The sequence below is a fragment of the Pantherophis guttatus genome, chromosome 3 (assembly GCF_059756535.1).
Source record: "Pantherophis guttatus breed Tessera chromosome 3, ASM5975653v1, whole genome shotgun sequence".
Taxonomy (NCBI): domain Eukaryota; kingdom Metazoa; phylum Chordata; class Lepidosauria; order Squamata; family Colubridae; genus Pantherophis; species Pantherophis guttatus.
The window spans coordinates 9,925,300-9,950,825 of NC_142065.1; the positions used below are offsets into that span (position 1 = coordinate 9,925,300).

Genomic DNA, 25,526 nt, shown 5'->3' on the forward strand with positions numbered 1-25,526 from the left:
TTGCAAATGATGTGATCCATGATGAAAAACATAAAAATATGTCCACATACTGATTGATGTGTTTCAGTTTGATAGTTTAGCTCAATTATAATGGGCCAAGGAATATGTAATCAATTATAGAATTTGGAAAGCTGAATCAAAAATAACCTCAAATGTAAAACATACTATATTGTTATAATACAGGTAGCATGTTTAAAACTGAACCCCACACTTATGGAATACAGACTAATGAATTGCTATATATATTTTCATGGCCATGATTTTCAACAATTTATGGTACTTTACATACCATCATCTGGTTATCATTCTGTAACTGAATATGTGAAAATAATAATTAACAGTTCTATTACCGTGTTTCTCCGAAAATAAGACCCTGTCTTATATTTTTTTGAACCCTGAAATAAGCGCTTGGCCTTATTGCCATGCGCTCAAAAGCCCGATTAGGCTTATTATCAGGGATGTCTTATTTTGGGGGAAACAGGGTACATAAATATATCTAGCATTAATGGATATAATTCATCATTGCCATAGTGCATTTGTTAATATTTTAGCATGATACATGGCATAACTTTCTTTCCTAATTTATTAAATGATTATTTTTTAATCATATCAACATACTTCATAACTAATTGTTTTAGTAGTAAACTTTTGACTGTATCATTGAATAAATAAAATAGCAAATATACCAGTGTTTATTTTAGTTAATAAAAGTACTTGCCAGGGTTAGTAACTCTCCCTAACCTTAAAACATGAAATGATTTTTTAAAATGGCTCTTTAACTTCTAAAATTCTTGTTTCTTCCATTTCTCCTTAGGTCTTGAATCAAACCGTCCAAATTTAATTCTTGGATTAGTGATTTGTCAAAAAACGAAGCGTCCTGCAGCTGTATTGGAGTCAGAAAAGCCTGAGGAGAAGAGGAGCCGAGTCCAGATACAAGAAGAAGCAGAAGTATTAGGCTACTCTAAGGGCAGCACACTTCCACCGCAAGAAAAGAAAAGTGCAAAATTTTCTTCGTATTCTGGAGAAACCACGATCAGTACAACACCTCCTGATTCTCCTCCACCTCCACCTCCACCTTCAGAGCCATCTTCAACCATGGCACCTTCTGTCTTAAAAATATTGTCATCCGTTAAAGCAGGAAGCTCAACCACCGTGGCACCATCTAATGCTTCAGGGTCAGGAGCTACCGCTACTCCAGTGTCTCCTGCTGGTTCCTCAGCCTCAAAATCATCCACGCCACTTGATCACATTTTGCAAACCCTTTTCGGGAAAAAGAAGTCCTTTGACCCTGCCGCCAATGAACCTGAAGCTGCTCTTCATACCTCGAAGCCCGAAGCGCAGGCTGGGATTGACGAAGGACCGCTTGCTGCTCCTTTAATAGATCCCATCGTGCAACAGTTTGGACAGATGTCGAAAGACAAAGCTATCGAGGAGGAGGAAGATGATAGACCTTACGATCCCGAGGAAGAATATGCTCCGGAGAGAGCTTTTGAAATGCAGGCTGGCGAAAGCAGGCTTGAGAAGGGCTGTGAAACTTCGGAACGAGAGGATGAAGCCTACGATCCAGAAGACGAAACCATCTTAGAAGAAGCAAAAGTCGCAGTGGAAGATTTGCCTAATAAAATGTACTTAGAGTCTAAAAACAGCTCCATAACCCCATCTGCCCCCTTTGTGCCTGATGCGGCTGCTGCGCCATCCTTGGTAGAGCAACAGAAAATGCTTGAGGAGCTAAATAAACAAATAGAAGAGCAGAAAAGGCAACTTGAAGAACAAGAGGAAGCACTCAGGCAACAAAGGGCAGCTGTTGGTGTATCCATGGCTCATTTTTCGGTATCCGACGCTTTAATGTCACCGCCTCCCAAACCATCCATCGCGAAAACGGAGTTATTCCAACACGAAAAACCCGTTCCTGAAAAATCCGAAATGCCTCCTTCCTCCATTCAGCCTCAACTCTTCAGCCAAGGAAATGATCCCAGACAAAGCAGAGATCCCCGACAAGCTAGGAGAATCCTAACTGAGTGTAATGAAAATGTCGACTTTAATATAAAGCAACATGGGATACAGGGAGAACCTTCTGCTGGACCGATCCCTCCATCCAGCTATTCAGGTCCACTCCAGGTTGCGTTTGACAAAGAGGAGAAACGTCATAATGAAACCTGGATGGCAGGTGAAACTCAGAGTCCTGCTGTCCCTGAACAAAATGTGCCTATCAGTTATGAAAATGTTCCGCAAATTCACCCGGAAATTATAAATAAACCTGCTTCCGTTGAATCACCCACTAGTGCGCCTATTCGTAAAGTATTGCTGCCTACTCCTCCCACCCCATGTTTTATGCCCATTTTCTCAGGCTCTAATAATGCCCAGACTGTAACTTGGTCAAATGCCTCTCAGGATAACAGCGTTCCAGGGGTCGTAAGAGATTCTTTTTCAAGTTCAACATTTGCACCTCAGGAGAAAATTCCTGGTCACTTTGAATCAGAAAGAGGTCCATTGAATTATAACAAAGGTGAAGTCAATCCTCAGTCCGGCCATTTTTACGAACAGAGGGAGGCTTCTACAATTCAAACTGAGGAAGTAAGAGGGGGGCCTCCTTTTCCTTCAGCTGGGCAAAAAGGTGCCCCTCCGGTGCTGTGTGGTGCTTCTGATTTCCATGGGCAAAGGGGTCCACCCCAACAATTTAATGAAGGACATAACGTTCCACCAAATAATGATGGACAAAGAGGTCCACCACCAAACAGGTTTCCAGCGCCAAGAGCACCTATTCCTTCGTTATTTTCTGCACCACACGGCCCACCTGTTTTTGTCGAAAATAGGGGTCCTTCTCCATCGTTTCCTGGTGGGCCAAGAGAAAAAGCATCTTCTCAATTTGAAGATCACAGAGAATCTCAAGCAGAACAGAGAGAATTTTCAGATTCTCAGTATCGTGATGTGAGCGGTCCTCCTGGCCAGTTTGAAGGTTCTGAGCCTCCACAGTTTGTAGGAAATAGAGGGCCACCTCCATTTCCTTACGGGGGCCAAAGGAGGCCTCCACCCAATCAATTTAAAAATCAAAGAGGGGGCCCATCAACTCAGTTTGGAGGACCAAGAGGTCCATCGCCTAATCATTTTGGAGGTACAAGAGGTCCTCCTCCAAATCAGTTTGAAGGACAAAGAGGACCGGCACCGGGTCACATGCCAGGACCAAGGGGACTTCTGCCCTCACCATTTGAAGAGAGGAGAGGAAGTCCACCCCCCAGATTTCCAAACCAGAGAGGCTCAGCACCACATCAGTTTGGAGGACCAAGGGGACAGGCACCTGCCTCGTTTTCAGAACAAAATGACTCTGCCCCTAACAGACATAATTTTCCAGGACAGTCTCAACAAAGTATGAAACCATCCCCCAGACCTCTTTTGGATCTTCCAAGCCATCCTCCACAACACAGGAAAGAGATATGGGATGAATCCGGACCATCTTCTTCCCATCCTAACATTTCAGGGCAGGGTTCTTCATCAGAAGCCCAGTGGCCAGCGTCTGATTTTCGAGAGGGTCGAAATAATGACTACAGAGGCCAGGGCTTTGAAGGGAGGCCAAGGGAAAGATTTGAGGGAGGCAATAAGGAAAAAGTGTTAGAGCAGCCGGAGAAATCAGACAATAGATCAAACAGAGGAAATGATGATAGACGGAGGGATCGTGAGCATAATTGGGCTTGGGAAAGGGATCGCGGCAGAAATTGGAATAAGGGTAGGGAAAGAGATTGGGAGAGACACAAAGAGAAAGAATGGGATAAAAACAGAGATAGAAACTACAATAAAGACAGGGAAAGGGATTCAGACCGGGTCAAAGATTGGGAAAGGAACCGGGAAAGAACCAGGATCAGAGAAGGGGATTCTTATCGAAGACGGAACCGGTCCAGAAGCAGAGAACGTGACTACGATAGATTCAGGGACAGGGCCCGCAGCCGGGAGAGAGAGAGAGAGAGGGACCGAGATAGGGACCGCGACAAAGATAGAGGAAGGGACCGCAAGGAGCGGAGCAAAAGTACAGAATGTGATAGAGACTCTAAGCCAGAATCCCAGATGGGCAGCCAAAAGCCATCACATCCGGAAGCTGCTTCTGCTAAGTAGACCCTTCAGCGAGGAGTCCCTTAGAAGTAAAGGGGGAAACATGTAAGAATTGACTGTGTACTACTTGTATATATTGTATATTCTGTTGGAAAATACTTTGGTAAAAGCTTTCATAAAAGACGAATTTTGAATTGTAAATGCAATATATTAAGATAGGAAGCAGGGAAAAACCTGGACTTGATAGGTTTTGTTCATAAAAGTTTTCTTACAGATACAGAAGACACAGTCCTTCCCTGACTGATCCCAGCACCTGTGTACAGATAAGAAATCAGTAGGGCATAGGACTTCTGCTCTTGTCTTTTTAGAGTAGGGGCCTGTAGGAATCCTACTTAACTCCCAGAGAAATATCGTGGTTGGGACCTAACAGTTCTATGAGGTGGCTTTGTTTTCCTTATTATCTTGAATTTCCATTTGCAGACAAAAAATGGGAACTGTCTTCAAAAAGCACATTGCTTTTAAAGGTTTCAAAGTTGTGTTTTCCAATAACTTAATTGATAATTTTATGAGAATTCAAACAAGATTTTAGAAGCCATAACTTTACATTTCAAATACATGGTGTTTTTGTGTTTTTTGTTCCTACATAACAGCAAAAATATCAATATTTTTGTCCTGAGTTAAACTAGTTAAATGGCTTTTGTGTACTTAACAAATGATGGTGGAAGAGCAGTGTTGCTACTTACTTGTAATTTGCAGAGTATTTGAATAAGAAATGTTAAATTTCTAAACTCACATTTTACACGAGGGCATTTTAAATGTAATTTCAACTGATTTATGAGCTCAGAGAAGAAGTACATATATCTAGATAGATCACTACCTTTCTTATCAATAAACTCTTAAAATACTCTATTTTTATGAAAGGTGTAATGAAAATTAATGCCCTCTTTACTCAATATTACTAAGCTTTACAAAAACAGGTATTGATTTTTTTTTTAACCTAAATTGACTGAACAAAGTGGGAGGAAGGATAATTATCAAGATTAATACATCAAGCACTGAGTTGAAGGGGTTTGACTTTTCTTATGGTTATCGGTCAAAAAGATTCATGAACTAAGGACAGTGTAGTTGAGCCAAGATGAAGAACTATTAAGTTCTAACTTAAGTGGGAGAGATTTCAGGATGCTGGTAATTATCCTACTAACACCAACAGCACTGAAATTCTTAATTTTGATAGGAATATATTCTGTCCATATGAATTCATGGCTACTGTGATAAAATTGGAAGTAAATATTTCTGTAAAGATTGGAAAAATAAAGCCGTTACTAACAATTCTGTACTTTAAAAGGGAAGGCTTTTTACTGTGAAAAACAGTATTCTATTACTTTTTCTGTATTCTTCAAGTTCATTATATAATTCTAAACAGTACATAGAAAAACATTACCAGTTAAATTGGATTTATACATTTACAGATAAACAGTTACTTTGATATTTTTGTAAGCATTTGCAAATGTAAAATTAAATTCGTAACATCTGCATTTTGAAACCTGCAATATAAATAGTACTACCCCATAAATAAATCACTACATAGTTATAGTTTATATTGGTACATCTTAGTCTTTAAACATCATGGACATGCTGATATTAAAAAAATGGCCTGTTTGCAAAATATTTTGCAAAACATTAAAAGAGGTGGTATAGAATGCAAATACCTATGATGTAATTTTTTATTCAAGAAGTTTCTAACTTAAAACCATACATGTAAGTATACTAAATCAAGTGTTGTTTAGGTTTACTTGACAAAAGTTTCTGTAAATTGTATTTTATATTTCAGAATATATCATTGTACATTAAATGTGGAACTTCATAGATTTTTGTTACTGTAAGTCAAATAAACATCTACAGAAAACCTTGGCATGAATAGTTTTATAGGTACTGATCAGAGCATTAATCTAGTAATGTGGCAGTATAATCTGGGAAACATGGCCAGATCTTGCATATATATATTTATTGTTGTTTTCAATTAAGAAATGCTATGAGAGGCTCCATTATGGAACTGTGCATCTTTTCAGTGTTAAGGTAGCATAGCAATCGTCTGATCACAACATCCAAGACCCAGTTTTCAATTTTTGAAAAGGATGGATATGAAAGGTACTGCCAGTACGCAGGACTTGGTTGGTGATTCATACAGTTAAACATGCAAAACCATTTTCAAATCTGAGAAATAGATTGCTCCTTCCTCTGGGCCAGCAACTAAATTAAACTTTCAGGAATATTTCTGATCTTCTCCATTTATTTTTGAGTCATAAGAGTACATTTGATTTGTATGAAAGGAGAGAGAATATCTTGTCATGACAAGATAGAACTGCTTCACAAAGTATACAGATTTTTTTTCCCATATCAACCACATATTGATATATTGGTTGCAGCAAGAATTAGCTGACCAGCTTGTCACCAGAGACTGACATTATGGGCTGAGAGTGACTAGCAGCTAGTCTAAGCCAACCTTTGTGCCTAAGGCAGGACTAGAATTCATAGTCTCTTAGTTTAAGCTTGGGGCTTTAATCACTAGATTAAGCTCTATTAAAATTCAACAGCTTAACCTTAAACTATTTGCTGTAACTTTTTACTTCATTCTTCTGAGTAGATGTCCTGGTTTTCTGTTATTATAATGTATTGTTTTCTTTGCACTGAGATTTGAATTGTTTTAAATCCCACATGTATTAGGGAACTGTATGCTGTTTAGAGTTGGACAATTGGAGGGAGAGAAGGAAATTATATTCAGTTATTACAGCAGCTTAAAAGGAGAACTTCAGCATATATTCCGCAATGATACGGATGCCCCCAAGAGACATTAAAAGCATTAAACATTTTCTGGTATTTCCAGAAAAAAAAATAGGTTCCCAAAATTGGGGTAGGTAATTCCGCATCACCTACAGGTCTGAAATTTGATTGGTCTCTGCATAAATTAGTTAATCAGCTTGGGAAAAGAATAGCATCATCACAGACCCCTTTTTAAAATTACTGGTATTAGTGCAATGTGAACAAATGAATGTATACACAGATCTGCATATTTCACTTTGGGATTTTATTTTGGTCTGGTCAGTCTCACAGCCTCCTTTTTCAGTCTAAGATACATGAAGACTAGAAACAAACTGAAAAGTAAAGATGTGTATTTCATGAGGTCAGGTGGCAAGATAGGATAAAAGAACCCATAAAGCAATAATTGTATTTTTTTTTTTTTGAAACGACATTTTGGAATACATGCTCTCTTTTCTTCAGCGAATAGGTGGAAGTGAACATCTTTTGCCCTTAAACAAAGGAGACATGCCAAAACATTTCCCAATATTATAATTTAGCATAAAAGATGTGGTCTTGGCTGAAAGTTTCCAGGCCATCTGCTGGATGGAATGTTAATCCGTCCAGCTTGGAACTGTAAAGTGTACACAACCAACCAATCCTGAGAAGATACAATTAATAACAGAGTTGGAATGGATATTGGAGGTCCTCTAATCCATCCCCCTGCTCAAGCAGACCTTATACCATTTCAAACCAATGGCTGTCCAGTCTCAGAGTCAGAAGAGCTGGAAAGGACCTTGGAGGTCTTCTAGTCCAGCCCCTTGCTGAAGCAGGAGATCCTATACCATTTCAGACAAATGTCCAGTCTTCTTAAAAACCTCCAGTGATGAAACACCCACAATGTCTGAAGGCAAGTTGTTCCATCGGTTAATTATCTTCACTGTTACAAAGTTTCTCCTTAATTCCAGGTTGCTTCTCTCCTTCATTAATTTCTCTCCATTGTTTCTTGTCCTGCCCTCTGGTGCACCATTGAAAGACCAGATTGGGGCTACAGGACTGGGGGGTGGGGGGGGGATTCTATGTCATTCCTAGGAATTGGCAACCACTTGACAGCACAATCAAAGAGGTGGGAGTCAATCAAAAGTTTGACACAAAAATATCACCTGCAGTTTTCTTTAAAAGCCTCCAGTGATGGACCACCTACAACTTGAGAGGCAAGCATTCCCAATGAAGAGTTTGTGGAATTATTCGCTATCATTTCTCGGCACGATCACAGGGGTAATGCTTTTCTTGTAAAGACATTTCGCCTTCACCAACCCTTACTAGTAAACAACAGACATCTGAATCGTTTTGGTTTTACATTCACAAAATGAACCAATAAGGCAGAGCTCTTAATTCACACACGTGTTGATCATCCAGTTAAAAAACAAACAGGTTCTAAGTTTCTTCTTAAAATGAGAATCTGAATGAGGACAAGCAAGGTGCTGGTCAAACGTGCAAAAGGGATGACTTTGGGGCAAAAAAAAAAACAAAAAACCCCAAAAGAAACCTCCAGAAGAGGCAAACAAAATGAGCATGAAGAAAACATCTTGTCGGATTTGTTTTACTTCGTAGGAAAGCAACCGCAGTACGAACAGCCGGGCCTAAGGAGAGAATTAGGCCCTTTTCCCGCCTTTCACCCTTCTCTTCCAGAAAAGCCTTGGCGGCGGGGGTGGGGGGTGGGGTGGAAGCTGAGGAAAGCCCCCAAATGCTTTTGCTGGACAAGATAGTTTATTACGAGGGGCGAGGAGGGGGAAACCCCTGCACGACGACAGGTAAGAAGCCGCGGCTGTCCGCTGAGGGGAGTAAAAAGGAGGCCGGCGGAGAACGAAACGACATCCCGATTTTTTCGCTTCCCCTCAGGGCAGCCGAGACAGATAATGGGCGGAGCTTAGCCAGAAAAGCGTCGGGCGCATGCGCATCCTCCCCCACCCCTCTCTCGCTTCCGGCGTTCTGGGCGTTTGTTGCGGTTTTGTCCGTTGGGCTGCGCCCAGAGGGAAAGGGGCGGGGAAGGAAGCGGGGGGCGTGTCCTCCGGCGCGTGCCGAAGGCCTCGGGGGCCGTTTGAGCGGCGGTCGCCCGGGCCAAGGTGGAGGGTGGGCGTGGCCTTCCTGCCCCGCCGGCCTCCCGTTGGTTGGTTGCTATGGCGACGGCGGGGACTTACCTGTTGTCCTGAGCGGCCAGGTTGTCCCTCCTTGAAGTGGGCAACTGGAGGGCTCTGAGTTCGGATCCTGCTGCCCTACTCTTCCCTCGAGATGTGGGGGAAGGCTGTTGGACTCCCAGGAAAGAGGGGCTGACGACCCTCCTCTCGTTCCCCTCTTACAACATTTAAAAAGGAGTACTAACCCATAGTCTGCATAGGGCTTTTTCAAAGGGGGTGGTGTGTGTGTGCAATCCTTTTTTTGGGGGGGACTTAAGTGCTTTCCCCCCCACCCCACATTGCTAGCCTAGAAATTTTCTCTGCTTTTCCCAGTTTTAAGACGAGCCCTTCCACTGCCTTCCTTACCACCAGACCTTCCTATTTGGGGAGGATTGGGTGTGTGTGTGTTGGGGGGCATCTTTTCATTTCAAAAGGTTTTTGAAGAAACGTGCCAGCCGTGTGGATGGCACCGATTGGGTTTGGATGGTGCAGCTGTTCCCATTAGCTTTCCGCAGCTGGGCATGTTTGTGCTGTGTTGGGAAGGGGTGGCTCTCCATAAAAGGATCCAAAAGGTTATTTTTGGGGGTACAGCAATCGACTTCCTTTCACAGTGCTTGCCCTTGATTGCAACCATTGCATAGTTTTTGGTGTATCAAGCTGGTGGGTGTTCTTGGTTTTTGGATATTCATTGGTCCCCAAACGTGGTGGCATTGGTATTCTTCAGAATCATGTCAGACACAACCCTCAAGGCGTCTGAAGCCTCCGGACCTCGGGCTGTCGTTACAGATCAAGCTGCTTCTGGTCCTGTTGTTGAAGGCCCCACCGATTCCTCTTTTGGTGAGCACAATCTTAGCTTCACCACCACAGACCTCAGCCTGGTGGAGATGACAGAAATAGAATACACACAGCTTCAGCATATACTCTATTCCCATATGGAGGCCCAAACAAATGAAAACGAAGTGGAAAGTAGGTTAAACTTGAATTGCTTCTCAACCAACAATGCTGCAAATCAGTCCCATTACTTGTCGACATCTACTAGCAGTCAAGGTGGCTTCTCATCAAACAGCTCTGGAAACCAGTCTCTCTACCCCATTATCTGCCAGTCTGGCTTGACTTCTGACAGCAGTTTCACGGGGCCTAATCAATGTCTAGGACATATTGACTTTCAAGAGCTAAGGATGATGTTGCTTAGTGAGTCTAGCCTACCACCAGGCCAAGCTGAAAAAGCACCTAATGGGAACTCCTCCATAGATATCAACGGGCAAAATTTAGTAAAATTAAAATATAGTGAAACCTCGGGCGGCATAAATAAAGAAAATGTAGTTGCAGAAACTTTAGCAGCAGTTCCTGAATCCAGAACCAAATCTGCAGTCCGTGTTCGGTTAGAAGACAGATTCAACAGTCTCCAGACTGAAATTCCCAGGTGCCAGGAAACTCAAGAAACTGGAGTAGCCCTTAACAAGTGTGTTTCATTTTTATTTTCTTTTAACATATTATTCAATTTGCTGGTGATATTGATTCATCAATAAAACCAGGGAATTGCTGAGGTTTGGACACACATTTACTATATGTTAATTATATATTATTTTTTCCAGAAAGAAATTACCATCAGTACTATATTCAAGTTAATTATAATTGTATTTACCATCTGGTATACATATACAGCAAGGAACGGTCATTCCAATTTTCAGCTCTCTTGGTTTTAAAAGTAAGGTAGTTATATTTAATTAAGGATGATTTTAAACTTCCATATGAATCCTTACCCATATTAGTTGTGTGCGCCGGTTTTTAGAATAATGCAATCTTTTAATTGAATCACTCCTAAGAGAGAGGAGCTTTGAGTGCTCTTTATGAATCTCTAATTCCCTGCATTAAGGCATCTCTTAACACAACAGAAAGGTCAAAATGATGACATGCATGATGTGATGTCATTGTGCAGATTATGTCATTATGTAAATGCATGAATGATGCAAGTACATAATTTGCATCATTTGTGTGATGATGTCATGACAAGCGTATTGTGGTTTGCCTCCTACCTACAGATGCCTATGCCTGCACTAAAAAAGATTTCTATGCCAATTTTGTCTGACCAGAAAACCAAGCAGATTTAGACTAGTTTGTACTTGGATCCATCACCACAAAAGAAACCCCAAGATTCAGGTTAGATTGAGGATTAAAACTACATGCTGGAAAATGGAATAGCAAATGACTTCCATGTTGTTATCAAGATAACTGCACGGATGTGTCGAGGTCAACTCAAGATGCAATGACCTGATTTCCAAGCATATGTGCTTTCTAAAGTTTTTTTACTGAAAGTTTAGACTGATTTTTTTTTTTTATTTGATTTATATGCCGCCCTTCTCCGGAGACTCAGGGCAGCTTACAATGCGTTAAGCAATAGCCTTCATACTTTTGTATATTTTATACAAAGTCATCTTATTGCCCCCACAATCTGGGTCCTCATTTTACCTACCTTAGAAAGGATGGAAGGCTGAGTCAACTTTGAGCCTTGTGAGAATTGAACTCACAGTAATTGCAGGCAGCTGATGTTAATAACAGCACTGTTAATAACAGTGCTTTAGTCTGCTGCGCCACCAGGCTCATCTGGTACTCAAAATTTGTCACAAGATCATTGGCTTCCAGTCCATATATGCTGAAATCAATAGTCCCATAAATAATTAGACATACTGTAAATTGCCAGTGAATAATTTCACTACCAAATTTTCCTCATAAGAATATAGTACAGACTTGGTTCAGATTCTAAATTGGCTTTATTTGTGGTTCTTATAGAAGTTACTCTTTTTATTCATTGTAAAATACTAAGTATCCATTTTGTTTGAGATAAACCGACCATAGTGCATTTCAAGTGCAGTCCTGTTTTAAACTACTATTATCCCAATTTTTTTTTTCTGGGTTTGCTTATTATTCACCACTCAGAGCCTAGTAATTTGGGCAGGATGCCAAAAGTATAAAAAAATTAAAAATGAATTAAAAACCTACTCTTGTCTCCCCAAGAATGTGACTACAAAGATAGCTTGTTTCTAGTAATCTGTTCAACTGAATTGATTGAGCTAGTTGGGGAAATATCCTTTTCATACTGACACGTTGCACATTGACTTTATGAAATAAATGACACAGGCATTAAAGTTTTTTTTTTAACTCAGACTCAATACATCATAATAGTTACATGACGTTCTCATAACATGTAGTGACAAAAATTGGAAAAAACTTCAGAAAATCTGAAAAAGTGGGAATACTTTGAAACTAGCTTGGAACTATGAGCCACGGCGGTGCAGTGGTTAGAGTGCAGTACTGCAGGACTCTCTAAACCCCTTAGAGAGGGCTATAAAGCACTGTAAAGCGGTATATAAGTCTAAGTGCTATTGCTATATGGTGATGACCTTCATCTTGATTCTCAACTTAAATAATTATAGCTATATAGGAAATCTAAAACTAAAGTATCATGAAGGCAGATGTTTATAAAAATAAATTATTACTGCACTTTGTTATTATTTCAAAAAGTTTAAGAAACAAGCATGTTTCTTTGGATTTAAAAAAAAAATCTGTTAAACACCTTGTCCGGATATATGGTTGGTATTATGTTTAACTAGTATTCTGAGGTGACTATTAATATAAGAAAATAAGGATTCATTTCAAACAAGCTCCATTCTTTTATTGATCTCATTCATAGTTTAGTAACCCTCATTCGCCATCCTTCAGAAGCGATGGGTGTTCCTCTCCACCAGCAGCAGAACAAATGTACTGCTTTAGTGAAAAATAGGACCGCAGCTACTGCCACCACCGCATTGCAATTCACATGTCCAGTCTTCACGCCAAACACTGCTTCTCCTGCAACTGGAAACACCAATGCTGCACAAGCGCAGGTTTGTTCATTTATTTTATTATTTATTTTATTTATTTTATTAGTCATATTTCTATGCCACCCACTCTCTGAAGACTCTGGGCGGCTTACACCAAAGACAGCATACTAAATAGCATATTGCCCCCAACAATCTGGGTCCTCATTTTGTTCCTCCTTTGATATTTCAGTTGACGCTTTACATTATTCAGACCTCTGGAAGACAGTGCAGGTCACATTGTCCACACCTGAGCCCTAAATTTCTGTGAGAAATTTGTCAAGTGAATTTTGCACCTTTTTACAACCTTTCTTGCCATAGCTGTTAAGTGAATCATTGCAGTTGGTAAGTTAGTAACCTGGTTGTTAAGTGAATCTGGCTTCTCCATTGACTTTGCTTGACAGAAGGGTCGCAAAAGGGGATCATGTGACCTAAGGACACAGCAACGGTCATAAATATTAACCAGTTGCCCAGCATCTGATCACATGATCATGGGCGTGCTGCAAAGGTCATAACTGTGAAAAACAGCCATCACTCACTTTTTTCAGTACCATTGTAACTTTGAACGGTCACTAAATGAACTGATGTAAGTTGAGGACAACTTGTAATAGGGATTTACAATCTTGTGTTTTGAATCATATAGGTTTCTTGTTGGAAACAAGATGGAAGCAACAAATTTGGCCACGGTACAAAGAACAGCGGAACTAAGTGGGAAAGATTTGAGAGGAAAAAAAAACCCCCACCAAAGTCTTCTCTTTTGCTTTGTATCCTATCCAATCTATTTTCTTGCTTTCAAACTAAATTTACAATATTTACAAATTTAGGTTTTTTTTTTCTTTTCTTTCTCTTCCATATAGAGCTCTGGAGCCAGTGTTGTAGAAACAGTCAAACATCAAGATCTTGCATTGCCTCGAGCTTTTTCTGTATGTTACCAGCAAGAAATTGAAACTAGCAAACAAACAGTTGGTGCCAGAAATAAAGCTGTACCTGAGCATGTTTGGATTAAATTGGGAGGTAAATGGTGACATTTTTTCCCTTGTGCTTTTGTTAGCTTCTTGAGGATCTCGATTTAAAGAAAAATAATTCTTTAACAGTACGTTTCATGCAAATTGCGCCACAAATTAATTTTTTTTAATAACTTGGGAAGATATGAAGAAGTTATGGATGACCCTGGGCGTGTTGTGGTATTAATGGATTTTACTGAATACAATGTTTCTTTTTTAGTGTTTTGTTTGCATAGTATTAGAAAAAGCAACAAAAAATACTCAGAATTGAGCAAACTAAAAACTTTTCTTTTTCCAAGAGGGAATTTAGGTCAGTTCTCCAGACTCTACAGCACTTTCTTCCATATGTACAGTAGGTAGGTGTATCTACTGCTGTTGAAGTCAGAAGCAACTGGAATCATAAGGTTTAACTATTGCATGATTAATTATGGTTATAACTTGCCAGCCAGCAGGGATACATTTAAGAGGGTATAATAATTTCAAATTAGCAGAGGAATTATAAGTTAAGGGATAAATTATCACCTTTGGTTTTCACACGGATTTTTGTTCTGTAGTAAGACATTTCAATGGGAATATTAGAGATGCAATTTCTCTTAAAAATGACTTAATGATTTTATTAAATTGAAAATGGTGGCATAATTTCTATATCTTATTCTGTTTTCCCAAAAATAAGACATCCCCTGATAATAAGCCCAATCGGGCTTTTGAGCACATGCGCTAAAATAAGCCTCCCCCTGAAAATATTTAAACGCAGAGCTGGAAATCAAGTAAGATGGCAAGAGGAGCCCCATCTTGCTCCATGCGCCCCAAAATAATAAGACCTCCCCAAAAATAAGGCCAAGCGCTTATTTCAGGGTTCAAAAAAATATAAGACAGGGTCTTATTTTCAGGGAAACATGGTAAGTAGATATTTCTTTTAACATCCTGCTAAGATGCAACTGTATTTATGTTTCTAAGATGCAGAAGTGTCTACGGAAGAATCAAAAGATAACAATATAGTGGCCACAGCTGGGCGAATAAAACCCTACTACTTTTTAAGGCTGTTACAACAGTTTATATACAATATATATATACATACAGGCAGTCCTTAACCTACCACCATAATGGAGGCTGCTCACTATGGTCATAAATCATGATGGTCACAAAACAGATCACCCATGTGACCAACCCAATTTTATGACCTTTTGTGCAGTGTTCCTTAAGTGTACTCTTGTTGAGTTTTGGCCAAATGTAAATTGTGGTCATGTGACCTCAGGATACCGAAAATGGCTGGTTGCAAAGCCCCCAACATGCAATCACATGGCCGTGTGATGGGGTGGCCATCAGAACTTTGGAATCAGGTCATAAGTACCTCCAGAAAGGTTTGTTGAAACTTTGAAGTACAGGTAGTCCTCGACTTACGACCACAATTGAGCCCGAAAATTCTGTTGTTAAGTGAGACCTTTGTCAAGTGAGTTTTGCCCCATTTTACGACCTTTATTGCCCCGGTTGTTAAGTGAATCCCTGCAGCTGACAAGTCAATAACCCAGTTGTTAAGTGAATCTGGCTTCTCCATTGACTCTGCTTGTCAGAAGCTCGCAAAAGGGGATCATGTGACCTTGGGACACAGCAACGGTCATAAACATGAACCAGTTGCCAAGCATCTGAATTTTGGTCACATGGTCATGGGGATGCTGCAAAGGTCGTAACTCTGAAAAACGGTCATAGGTCACATTTTTCAATGCCATTGTAACTTTGAACGGTCACTAAATGAACTGTTGTAAGTCGAAGACTACCTGTACTGGTTTTAAATTGTGGACTACCTGTAAACCAGAGGGGTTGCAGAGTGAAATTATTTTTCAACCGTTATTTTGATATACACAAAGGAGTGGTGCAGTGGCCTAGAGGTGGAGATCTCGCCTCACAATCAGGAGGCTGTGAGTTTGATCCTAGATAGAGGCAGATATTTCTCTCTCTCGGCACACTGAGAATATATCTGCTAAACAAAACTCTGCATTGGTGACAGGAAGAGCGTCCGGCTATTAAAACACTCTGCAGGCTTCATTCAGTTGCCCAGACTCCACCCTGCAAGGGATTATGGGGTCGTTAATTTTGATTTTGATATACACGAACAATGGCAAAATAGGACTCCCTTTCCCTTTTTCTTTTGTGCAAAGGAGAGGCTTTATGTAAGCAGTCGATAAACAGAAGAAGCCGTAGCCGTATCCATCCTTTGGATACCAACATACAGCGCAGGCCTCTCGGTGACATTCAGAATGTATGTGAGAATCAAAATGCGGCTCCAGCTCAGAGTTCATGGCAATCAGTCCAGCCAGCCCAAAATACCCACAATGGAAGCCAAGGCAGCGTCTCCCAACGCCGGGAGAGGCACAACCGGATGGAAAGAGACAGAAGGTAATTGCTATTGATGGCTGCTTGAGTTTAGCCGTTCCCTATGGAAGTATTTCAAATTCCTTTTTTGCGAGCCTTTTCAATTAAAAAGAATGCACCACCAGCCCGCATAAATTAAAAGTACTGTATACATGTTCAAAATAATGCATTTTATAATTTAATACAGGGTTTGGTCCAGGGGTGAAATCCAGCAGGTTCTGACAGGTTCTGGAGAACCGGTAAAGGAAAGTTTGAATAGTTCGGAGAACCAGTAAATACCACCTCTGACTGGCCCCAGAGTGGGGTGGGAATGGAGATTTTGCAGTATCCTTCCCCTGCAACGCCCACCAAGCCATGCCCACTGAACCGGTAGTAAAAGAAATTGAATTCCACCACTGGTTTGGTCATTCTACAACTCATACTGCCAAGGATCCTAACAGGTCGTAATATCATGTAGTGAATTTCAGAAACGACCTTTCTTTCCTTGCGTCTTCCTTAGCCTGCATTTCTTGAGGGGGGGGCAGATTTCTCTTTCCACATTCAAAACAAATCAACTGTACAATGCAAGCAATATGATGGTGCAATACGAATTATAATATTGCAATAGTTCCTTTTTTATTTTCTCAGCAGTACCTTTACACAAGGGCACCACAAAGCTAATGTTTTGTTAAGACCTTAGACCTACCAATATGTGACAGTTCAATGTTTGTTAGCACCCTTCTCCTCCTTTCCCTCTCTCTCTGCCGTCTCACTTCCTCCTCCTCCTCCTCCTCCACCTCCTCCCTCTCTCCCTGTCTCTATGCCTTCTCCTCCTCCTCCACCTCTTCCTCTTCCACCTCCTCCCTCTCCCCATCTCCCTCCCTCTTCCTCCACCTCCTCCCTCTCTCCCTGTCTCTATGCCTTTCCTCCTCCTCTGCCTCCTCTCTCTCTCCCCCTTTATTTTTTATTTATTTTTATTTTTATTTTTATATGCCGCCCTTCTCCGGAGACTCAGGGCGGCTTACAATGCGTTAAGCAATAGCCTTCATACTTTTGTATATTTTTATACAAAGTCAGCTTATTGCCCCCACAAACTGGGTCCTCATTTTACCCACCTTAGAAAGGATGGAAGGTTGAGTCGACCTTGAGCCTGGTGAGAATTGAACTCGCAGTAATTGCAGGCAGCTGGATGTTAAATGCTGCCTTAGTAGGAGGCATTAGCCTCCTACATCACTCAGGCTCCTGCCTCTCCTCCTCCTCCTCCTCCCCTCTCCAGTCTTTGAGGTCTTCAGTGGCTCCCTCCTTCCCACTATAACTGAGTCTAACTTAATGGTGATCACCTTTTTCTTTTTCCTTCCACTCTTTCCCAGCATCAGAGCCTTTTCCAGACAGCTAGGTCTTAACCCATGGATTCAATGAAAACTTGAAGCAAAACTAAGCAAAATCAGTTTACTGGAAACATCAGGCAGCAATACTAGACCAGCTTAGGAATTTCCCAAAGAATCACAAGTCTTTAGGGTTATGGTGGATTGGGTGTGTGTCATTAATTCATCAGTCCTTCCTGGGCTCGCTTTGTTGAATTTCCCAGAATGGAAAGAGTTAGGGAGTAGCAGAGTGGTTGAAGAGGGAACCCAGTGGTTGTCTTCTTTTACTCAGAGAGCAAAACCTGACCAAACCTAGGAAAAAAGTTCCCCTCGCACATATGTGCTAGTTGTTCCTGACTCTAGGGGGCAGTGCTCATCTTCGTTTCAAAGCCGAAGAGCCAACACTGTCCGAAGACATCTTCATGATCATGTGGCCGGCATGACTCAATGCCAAAGGCGCACGGAATGCTGTTACCTTCCCACCAAAGGTGGTCCCTATTTTTCTACTTGCATTTTTTACGTGCTTTCGAACGTAAGAAGCTGGGAGAAGTCACGGGAGCTCACCCCGTTACATGGCACTAGGGATTCAAACCGCTGAACTGCCGACCTTTCGATCAACAAGCTCAGCATCTTAGCCACAGAGACACCGCGTCCCTTCAAAACCTAGGGTAGTTTTAGATAATTGAATATTACTTTTCATCTGTCATCAACCCTTGAAGGTTTGCTAGCGATCGATTTTCCTGGCAGATGCTTTCCCTAATCTCATTCTTTTATTCAAGAAGAATCTTTAAATGGTTCTATCAGTGTGTCGTGTTTCGCAGAACAGCAAAATAAGATTTCCCAGGAATCAAGAACAGGTGAAGCAGTACGAGAAATGAATGAGACCAGACTGCGTATTTTTTTTTTTTTAATTTGATTTATATGCCGCCCTTCTCTGAAGACTCAGGGCGGCTTACAATGTATTGTTTTGGTGTCAGGGGCAAAGGGGCAAGTTTAATTTAAAGACGGATTTTGGAAAACTTTTTTAAAAAAATGCTTCATATTGTGTAATAACCTTACAAGCATGTTTGACTAGTTACTTAATATGGAGTTTGTACATTCAGGTAGTCCTCGACTTACGACTAGAGTTGGGACCAGAATTTCCATTCATAAACCAGGTGGATGTTAAGTGAGTCATGTCTGATTTTATGACTTTGTTTGCCACGGTTGTTAGACGAGTCATTGCAGTTGTTAAGTGAATCACACAGTTAATTCCGTTGATTTTGCTTGTCGGAAGACATCTAGGAAGGTTGGAAATGGTATTCACACAATCCTAGGACCCTGCAACTGTCATAATTGTGTGCCAGTTATCAAGTGCATTAATTTTGATCACATGACCGTGGGGATGCTGCGATGGTCATTAGTGTGAGGACTGGCCGTAAGTCCAATGGCATTATTGGAAATGGTTGTAAATTGAGGACTATCTGTATAAAGCCTTTTCGGGTTCAAGAATTGACCATGATCATATATATATTTCTAGGCGCAGAATCAGGATTTGCTGTGATGAATTAAATCTTCTAGTTCCATTCTGCACTTCAGACACTGACAAGGCAACAACCTTGCAATGGACAACAGCATTTCTAAAATATATTCAAGAGCGACATGGAGATTCTCTGAAAAAGGTCAATAAGCTCCACATTAATATATAGAGCATTGTAATAAGAAAGTTATAGCAATATCTCAATGTTCTTTGGACAATATTTGATTATTCATAGGATCATTTTTCATTCTTTTCATACTCTGTACATCTTCAGTTGCTCAGCCTGTAAGTTACATAAGGTACAGTCTGTAAGCTAAACAGGTAGACACTAATATTAGCCCAATGAGTAGTAGCTACCAATGTTTTTCTCATTATATAGGACAGGCTTGGATAAATCTTTTGGTAGCTGGGGAGATCCCAAAGGTGCTTTCTCAAGAGGCAACTGGACTTCCTTTGTTTTTCTTTGAAGGCGTTTCGCTTCTCAGCCAAGAAGCTTCTTCAGCTCTGGAGTTGGAAAAGTTGGAGTCTGGAGAGCTGAAGAATGGATGAGAAGCGAAACGTCTTCGAAGAAAAACAAAGGAAGTCCAGTTGCCTCTTGAGAAAGCACCTTTGGGACAACCATGACCTGGATGACTGAGAATCTCCACTGACATTTAGCTGGGGAGATGATATTGTATGTGTAGTGTAAGGGCTTTATTACTATTATTTTACCCCAGCTATTTGGGAGTATGTTCTCTTCTTTGCCTAATTTTCAGAGTTTGCACATCACACGTGCACATTCTTACATTAAACGTAAAGCTAAAGGTTCCCCTCGCACATATGTGCTAGACATTCCCGACTCTAGGGGGTGGTGTTCATCTCCGTTTCAAAGCCGAATAGCCAGCACTGTCCGAAGACGTCTCCGTGGTCATGTGGCCGGCATGACTAAACGCCAAAGGCGCATGGAACGCTCTTACCTTCCCACCAAAGGTGTCCCCTATTTTTCTACTTGCATTTTTTTACGTGCTTTCGAACTGCTAGGTTGGCAGAAGCTGGGACAAGTCACGGGAGCTCACCCCGTTACGTGGCACTAGGGATTCGAACCGCTGAACTGCCGACCTTTCGATCGACAACCTCAGCATCTTAGCCACTGAGCCACCGCGTCCCCATGCTTCTTGCATTAGAAAGGGAGAAAACTGGCTGAAATCGCCAAGACATTTGATTTGTGTTCAGTGCTAGTTCTGTAGGATGCACAAAGTCCTTCAGCAACGTTCCTGCCGAAGGCCATTAGCACCTCTGATAGTGTTGGGATGCAGCAGCTGTTTCCTTGTGCAGGAAATGTTTTAATTAAGTAAGGCATGTGGCTTAGCTGTTACAGCACAAACTTTTCTTCATGCTTTTAAAGGGAAAAAAAGAGGTTTGATGCTACTACATAAGTATCTGAACAACAACACTACTACTTAACTAAGTCTATTGCTTTCCTAAAAATGTACACAGTGAAGTTTAAACGCTATAGAAGATGACAGAAGTGATAGAACACAATATAATCTAAAGAAATATATGCATATATTTAAAAGCAAGCAGCATATTTAAAAGCAGTGCACCGTAATAAATACTTTCTTTTGCCAATCAGTGCTCACTATATATCTTCAGTGCTTCAAGAACCAAAATCAAGGTTTTAGAGTATTTCCAGAGATCAGAAGAAAACTTTGTTAGGATAAAACAGACTGGATTCTGGTAAAATGGAAAACCGGTACAAGGGAGACAGGCAGAATATTCTTGTTAAGAAGGCAGACCAAGTCTATTACCTTTTGTTTTAAGCAATTGGTATTATTGTACTTCGTATAAACTTTTCTCATGGTTGTTCATGCTGTCAACTGTTTAGGATCACATTAAATCATAATTTGCACTCGTACATATCTCATAGACATACAATTGGCTGAGTCTGCACAAAATTCTGACCTTGAAAGGGTATCAATGACTGAGTTCATGCAACACACATGTTCACAATTAAACTAAAGCTTAGTTGAATTTGACTACATTTGTTTTGAGTAGATTGTATTATATTTTACATAGAATAATATTGTGAAGCTAAGACAGGTACCAAATATAAACTTTAGATTCTAGACTAGAAGGACATGTCAATCAAAGGTTTCACCCTAGAAATGTCAAATCAGGTATCCAGTAAACAATAAGATACAATTGAGTAATTATGGAGCAGTCAATCAATACTCATCTCAGTTTTGAATTTACTGTACTTAAGATGTTCCTAAGATGAACCAGGTAGATAAAGATGCTAGGGAGCATGTCTTTCCTTTAGTTGTGGATTCATTTTTTTAAATTAAAGTTTATTGTCATTGTATGTATATACACAGTATACCCCTATAACGAAATTAGTTCTTGAGCTACATTCAATAGAGCAAAAGAACAGGCATAATTTTAATCCAGAGCCTGTTTGATGTAGTGGTGAAGGCATCAGGCTAGAAGCTGGAGGCAGGGGGGAACTGTGAGTTCTAGTTTCCCTTTATGCACAAAACCAGCTGAGTGACCTTGGGCCAGTCACACACTCTCAGCCCTAGGAAAGAGGCAATGGCAAATCACTGATAAGCTTCATGTTTTTCAGCTGCTCATTACATTCAGCAGCTCTATCACACCTGAGTAAAGTAGCTGGTTATCACTCTTATTAAAATAATTTGTATTGACCAAGTACATTTGTGTGTACTGGACCTTTAAAAAAAAACACCCTACAAATAGTTTTTGAGATAAACTGCATAATTTTAGATGCCACTGTATTTACTGGCTTTAGGGATATCTTTGTGCATAGAGTTGTCGTAAATGTTATTCATTCATCTTGGAACTGTGTTTTTTTGGGGGGGGATTTTAGGAATTTGAAACTGTATTCTGTGGTAAAACAGGCAGAAGGCTAAAATTAACAAGATCAGATCCCATAGCAACCTGTGCAGCCCAGGAGATCACACAGAATAGTACATCTACGGACATGAAATAACACGATCCTCATATTCAAGAGCTGGTGAAAAATGATCCAGGATGTCTGAAGCTAAATTCACCCACTGGACTTTTCTTATAATATGGTTGACAATATTTATATATATAAACACTGACAAGTTTATTCAAAACAAGGAAAAAAGAACAAAACCAACAATGTTAATTTAGTAGAGCTTTTCATCTGAGGCAGGACAAAAATATTGTTCAAGACTACTAAATGCTACTCTCCATCCCATTTCTATTTTTGATTTTGTTTTATGAAATATATATAATAATTAAAATGCTACATGTGTAGCAACCTGTTCTTTCCCCTCTTAAGCGTGCTCATATTTATATAAATTAATAGATGTGCCATGAGAAACCAGTTTTGCTATTGGAAGAAGAAATGTAAGTAATTTATGAACTATATAAAAATGGTAATTGTATATAGTAACTCAGATCTTTCCTTTTTCAAAGTTCATACCCTGTAAAACTAAAATCTATAGAAAAAGCTGTTCACTATGCGTTACAAGCACACTACTATTTTAAATATGTTTTGCACTTTCTCTAAGAACTTCTCATTCAGGATAAAGAAAAAGATTATATTTTGCACAAACATCCATTCAATGGATAGAAGAAATGCAACTGTAAGTTCTGATGAAAATCTCATCGACTTCTCTGGTGTTTTATGTGACAATTCTCATTCTTTTAGTGCAAAAGTGATATTTTGTAAAAATACATGAATTTTAAGTGCACATATTTTTTTTTCCTTTCATTTTTTAAAAGGTAACTTAACTACTAGCTATATTTGTTAGGAAAGCTGATGTATTTAGCATATTTAATTGACTGGCTTTATCAGAACAGATAATGCTAATAGGTATTCTTATACAGAACTTATCACAAAATAAATACTGTTTAAATCACGGATATTCACACTTGTGTGGACCCTTTATTTTCAATCACCAAATTAAAAAAAAACAAAGCAGAATTAGCCTATTGTAAGATAGGCAGGCACAATATTACAGTTTTTAAATTTATTTTTACAATAATGTATACACTCATTTTCGATGGTTTGTTTTCTGTACTTTGGGTTTGTATTCATACTTAATGTGGAAAGGGTATAATGTGTCGTTACTGAATATCCTGTATAATAATAATGGAGAAATGTTTAAATTAATCTCTTAAGAAACAGATGTGCGCACATTTTTCCTCATAAACCATGCATTAGAATGGACATTTACTAAGAATTCACACCCTAGAGTGAGTTCTAAGTATATCATGATATTCCATTGAATGTTGTAGAATCTGTTTCTAGCGCAGTTGTGATTAATTGACACCCGTTAAAAACTCAGATGGATGTCCAACATGGCTTTTGATCCAATAGATTAAGCTGTTGTGGACCCAAAACGTTGGGGAGTGAATTTCAAGGGAATCTTTGAATTACGCTCATTTTATAAATGGTAATTTTAATTATCCAGTTTGATTCAATTCACCCTTTACATTTGTGAACCCCAGTCAAAATAGGGAGCTCTGCGAAGTATCCCACTTCCTAGCCATTTAACAGGATTATGTCTACATTCTCTGTCTGAATCACCTGCCCAGGTATATACAGTCGGACCATCTGGCAAATAATACGTTTACATCTGTTATTTTACCAGTAATAATACGGGATTAATAAACACCAAACAGTGCCAAATGATGTCATTGCAAAAACTGGTATAATCTTAGGAAGAGAGAAACTCTTTAACTGGAAAATACTTCAGGAATAACGGTGTATCTCTTCAAAAATCTGCTTGTTTATACATGACATGAAATAGAAATTAACTACAGGGTCCATTATGTATAAGTTGATCTTTTCTTCTCCAGTGGAACTGAAATATAGCATTTTGTTAACTTTCTTTCAATCGGGACGTTTCTTTCACTGTGTATGAACAATTCCATTGTGGGGTCCTTGGTCCTCTCTAAGGTAGGGAGGTTTTCTTGCCGACGTTTCATTACCAAACTAGGTGACATCATCAATGCACTGATGATGTCGCCTAGTTGGGTAACTAAACTTCTGCAAGAAAACCATCAAGCTCAGAGACGACCAAGGACCCTACAGTTCAACCCTGAGCTACAAATACTCTCTTTTGGTAACAATTCCATTGACTGTTGTGCTTCCCTTTCCTCTCTTCATTCAACTTCATGCAGATTTACGATTCTTGAATATCCCTCTAGCAGCAGCTCCCATACAGGCAGACGTGTCACAGGGTCCTGGAGTTCCTTGTGCTCCAGCTGAGCCTGGTCTTCCAGTGTCCCCTGGTAACCCAGGCTCTCCGGGCGCACCATTCCGACCATCTTTCCTGATTCCAGGAACGCCTGGTGGTCCTTGGGAGAGGAAAAACAAAAGGTTCAGCATGTTATTCGGCATATTTTCAAGGACAAAGACACCAGTTAGGAAAACAATCACAATTTTGGATTTGATTTGGTTTTAAAGCTGTGTGTGTGTTCTCAGGGTCATTTTTCTTCTTCCATATGTAGATATTGATCTAGATTGCCAACTTCTTGACCTAGAATCAAGGGGGGGTCTCCAGATTTGGAAACTTTAAAACTTGTGGACTTCAACTCCAGAGGGTTGGCTGGGGAATTCTGGGAGTTGAAGTTCACAAGTCTTGGAGAATTCTGGGAATTGAAGTTTATGGTAGGAACATTCACCAGCAGAAAGTCCCAAAGGTGGTTTTCACAGTTCCACACCTATTTGCACTGTGATTTAAAAAAAAAAAAAAAAGTCTCTGACGATCAGGCAACTCAGCTGGGATCGTCAGCCGAAGAGGTTGTAGAAAAAATGGTTTTAAAAGTAAAAAAAAAAAAAAAAGTTGGCCACGCCCACCCAGTCACATTACACCCCCCCCCACCAAGCCACACCCACAGAACCGGTAGTAACAAATTTTAGATTTCACCACTGCCTCCCGAGCTCCGTTTTCGCTGGCAGAGGGCTGCAGTAAGCCATCGCAACCGAAAACGGAGCTTGGGAGCCAGTTTTCACTGGGAGAGCGCCCGGGCCACCACAGGTGCCCCCGACATGAGTGATGTCAAGCTGGCCACATCCACCCTGGCCACGCCACGCCCCCCAAGGTCAAACACAACCCTGATGCGGCACTCAATGAAATCGAGTTTGACACCCCTGCTAGATATCCTTCAATTGCCCACCATTCAGCTAGAACTGAAGAAGCTTCTTTCATAAGTAGTAAAACATTTTCAAGGGGGGGAAAATGAAGAAACTCCAGTTACCTTTTAAAAAGCGTCTTTGGGGACAACTATGACCTGGATGACTGGCGAATCCCCATAGACATTCACCTGGAGAATATTCTTTTCAACTTACCTTGCGGTCCTTGATCTCCAACAGGTCCATCAACCCCTTTGCCAGTGGCTCCGTTGTCTCCCTTCTCACCTGAGTCCCCTATAAAATTTAAATA

The 25,526-nt window shown here is 40.3% G+C and overlaps 3 protein-coding genes across 11 annotated transcripts in view; 2 read left to right on the plus strand and 1 right to left on the minus strand.

The window, feature by feature from the left end:
- Positions 1–5,947, plus strand: part of DIDO1 (death inducer-obliterator 1) — an 83,922-nt gene extending 77,975 nt beyond the window's left edge. For all 9 annotated transcript variants that reach the window (XM_087889028.1, XM_034441321.3, XM_087889024.1 and 6 more), the window contains one exon: positions 815–5,947. In XM_087889028.1, the coding sequence (XP_087745154.1) occupies positions 815–4,104 (3,290 nt within the window). In that variant the 3' untranslated portion in view covers positions 4,105–5,947. The remainder of the gene's footprint in view (positions 1–814) is intronic.
- Positions 5,948–8,632: 2,685 nt separating this feature from the next.
- On the plus strand, positions 8,633–22,998 carry TCFL5 (transcription factor like 5). Its single transcript, XM_034441326.3, has 6 exons — positions 8,633–10,476; positions 12,706–12,898; positions 13,729–13,885; positions 16,032–16,269; positions 19,108–19,249; positions 21,971–22,998. Exons 1-6 carry the CDS (start codon positions 9,743–9,745, stop codon positions 22,091–22,093), a joined length of 1,587 nt encoding a protein of 528 aa, XP_034297217.1. The 5' UTR covers positions 8,633–9,742; the 3' UTR covers positions 22,094–22,998.
- A 2-nt stretch (positions 22,999–23,000) lies between these two features.
- COL9A3 (collagen type IX alpha 3 chain) overlaps positions 23,001–25,526 on the minus strand; it is a 70,143-nt gene continuing 67,617 nt past the window's right edge. Inside the window, exons 31-32 of the mRNA XM_060684369.2 lie at positions 25,433–25,510; positions 23,001–24,438 (exon numbers count right to left, since the gene is read on the minus strand). Of these exons, the coding sequence (XP_060540352.2) occupies positions 24,254–24,438; positions 25,433–25,510 (263 nt within the window). The 3' untranslated portion in view covers positions 23,001–24,253. The remainder of the gene's footprint in view (positions 24,439–25,432; positions 25,511–25,526) is intronic.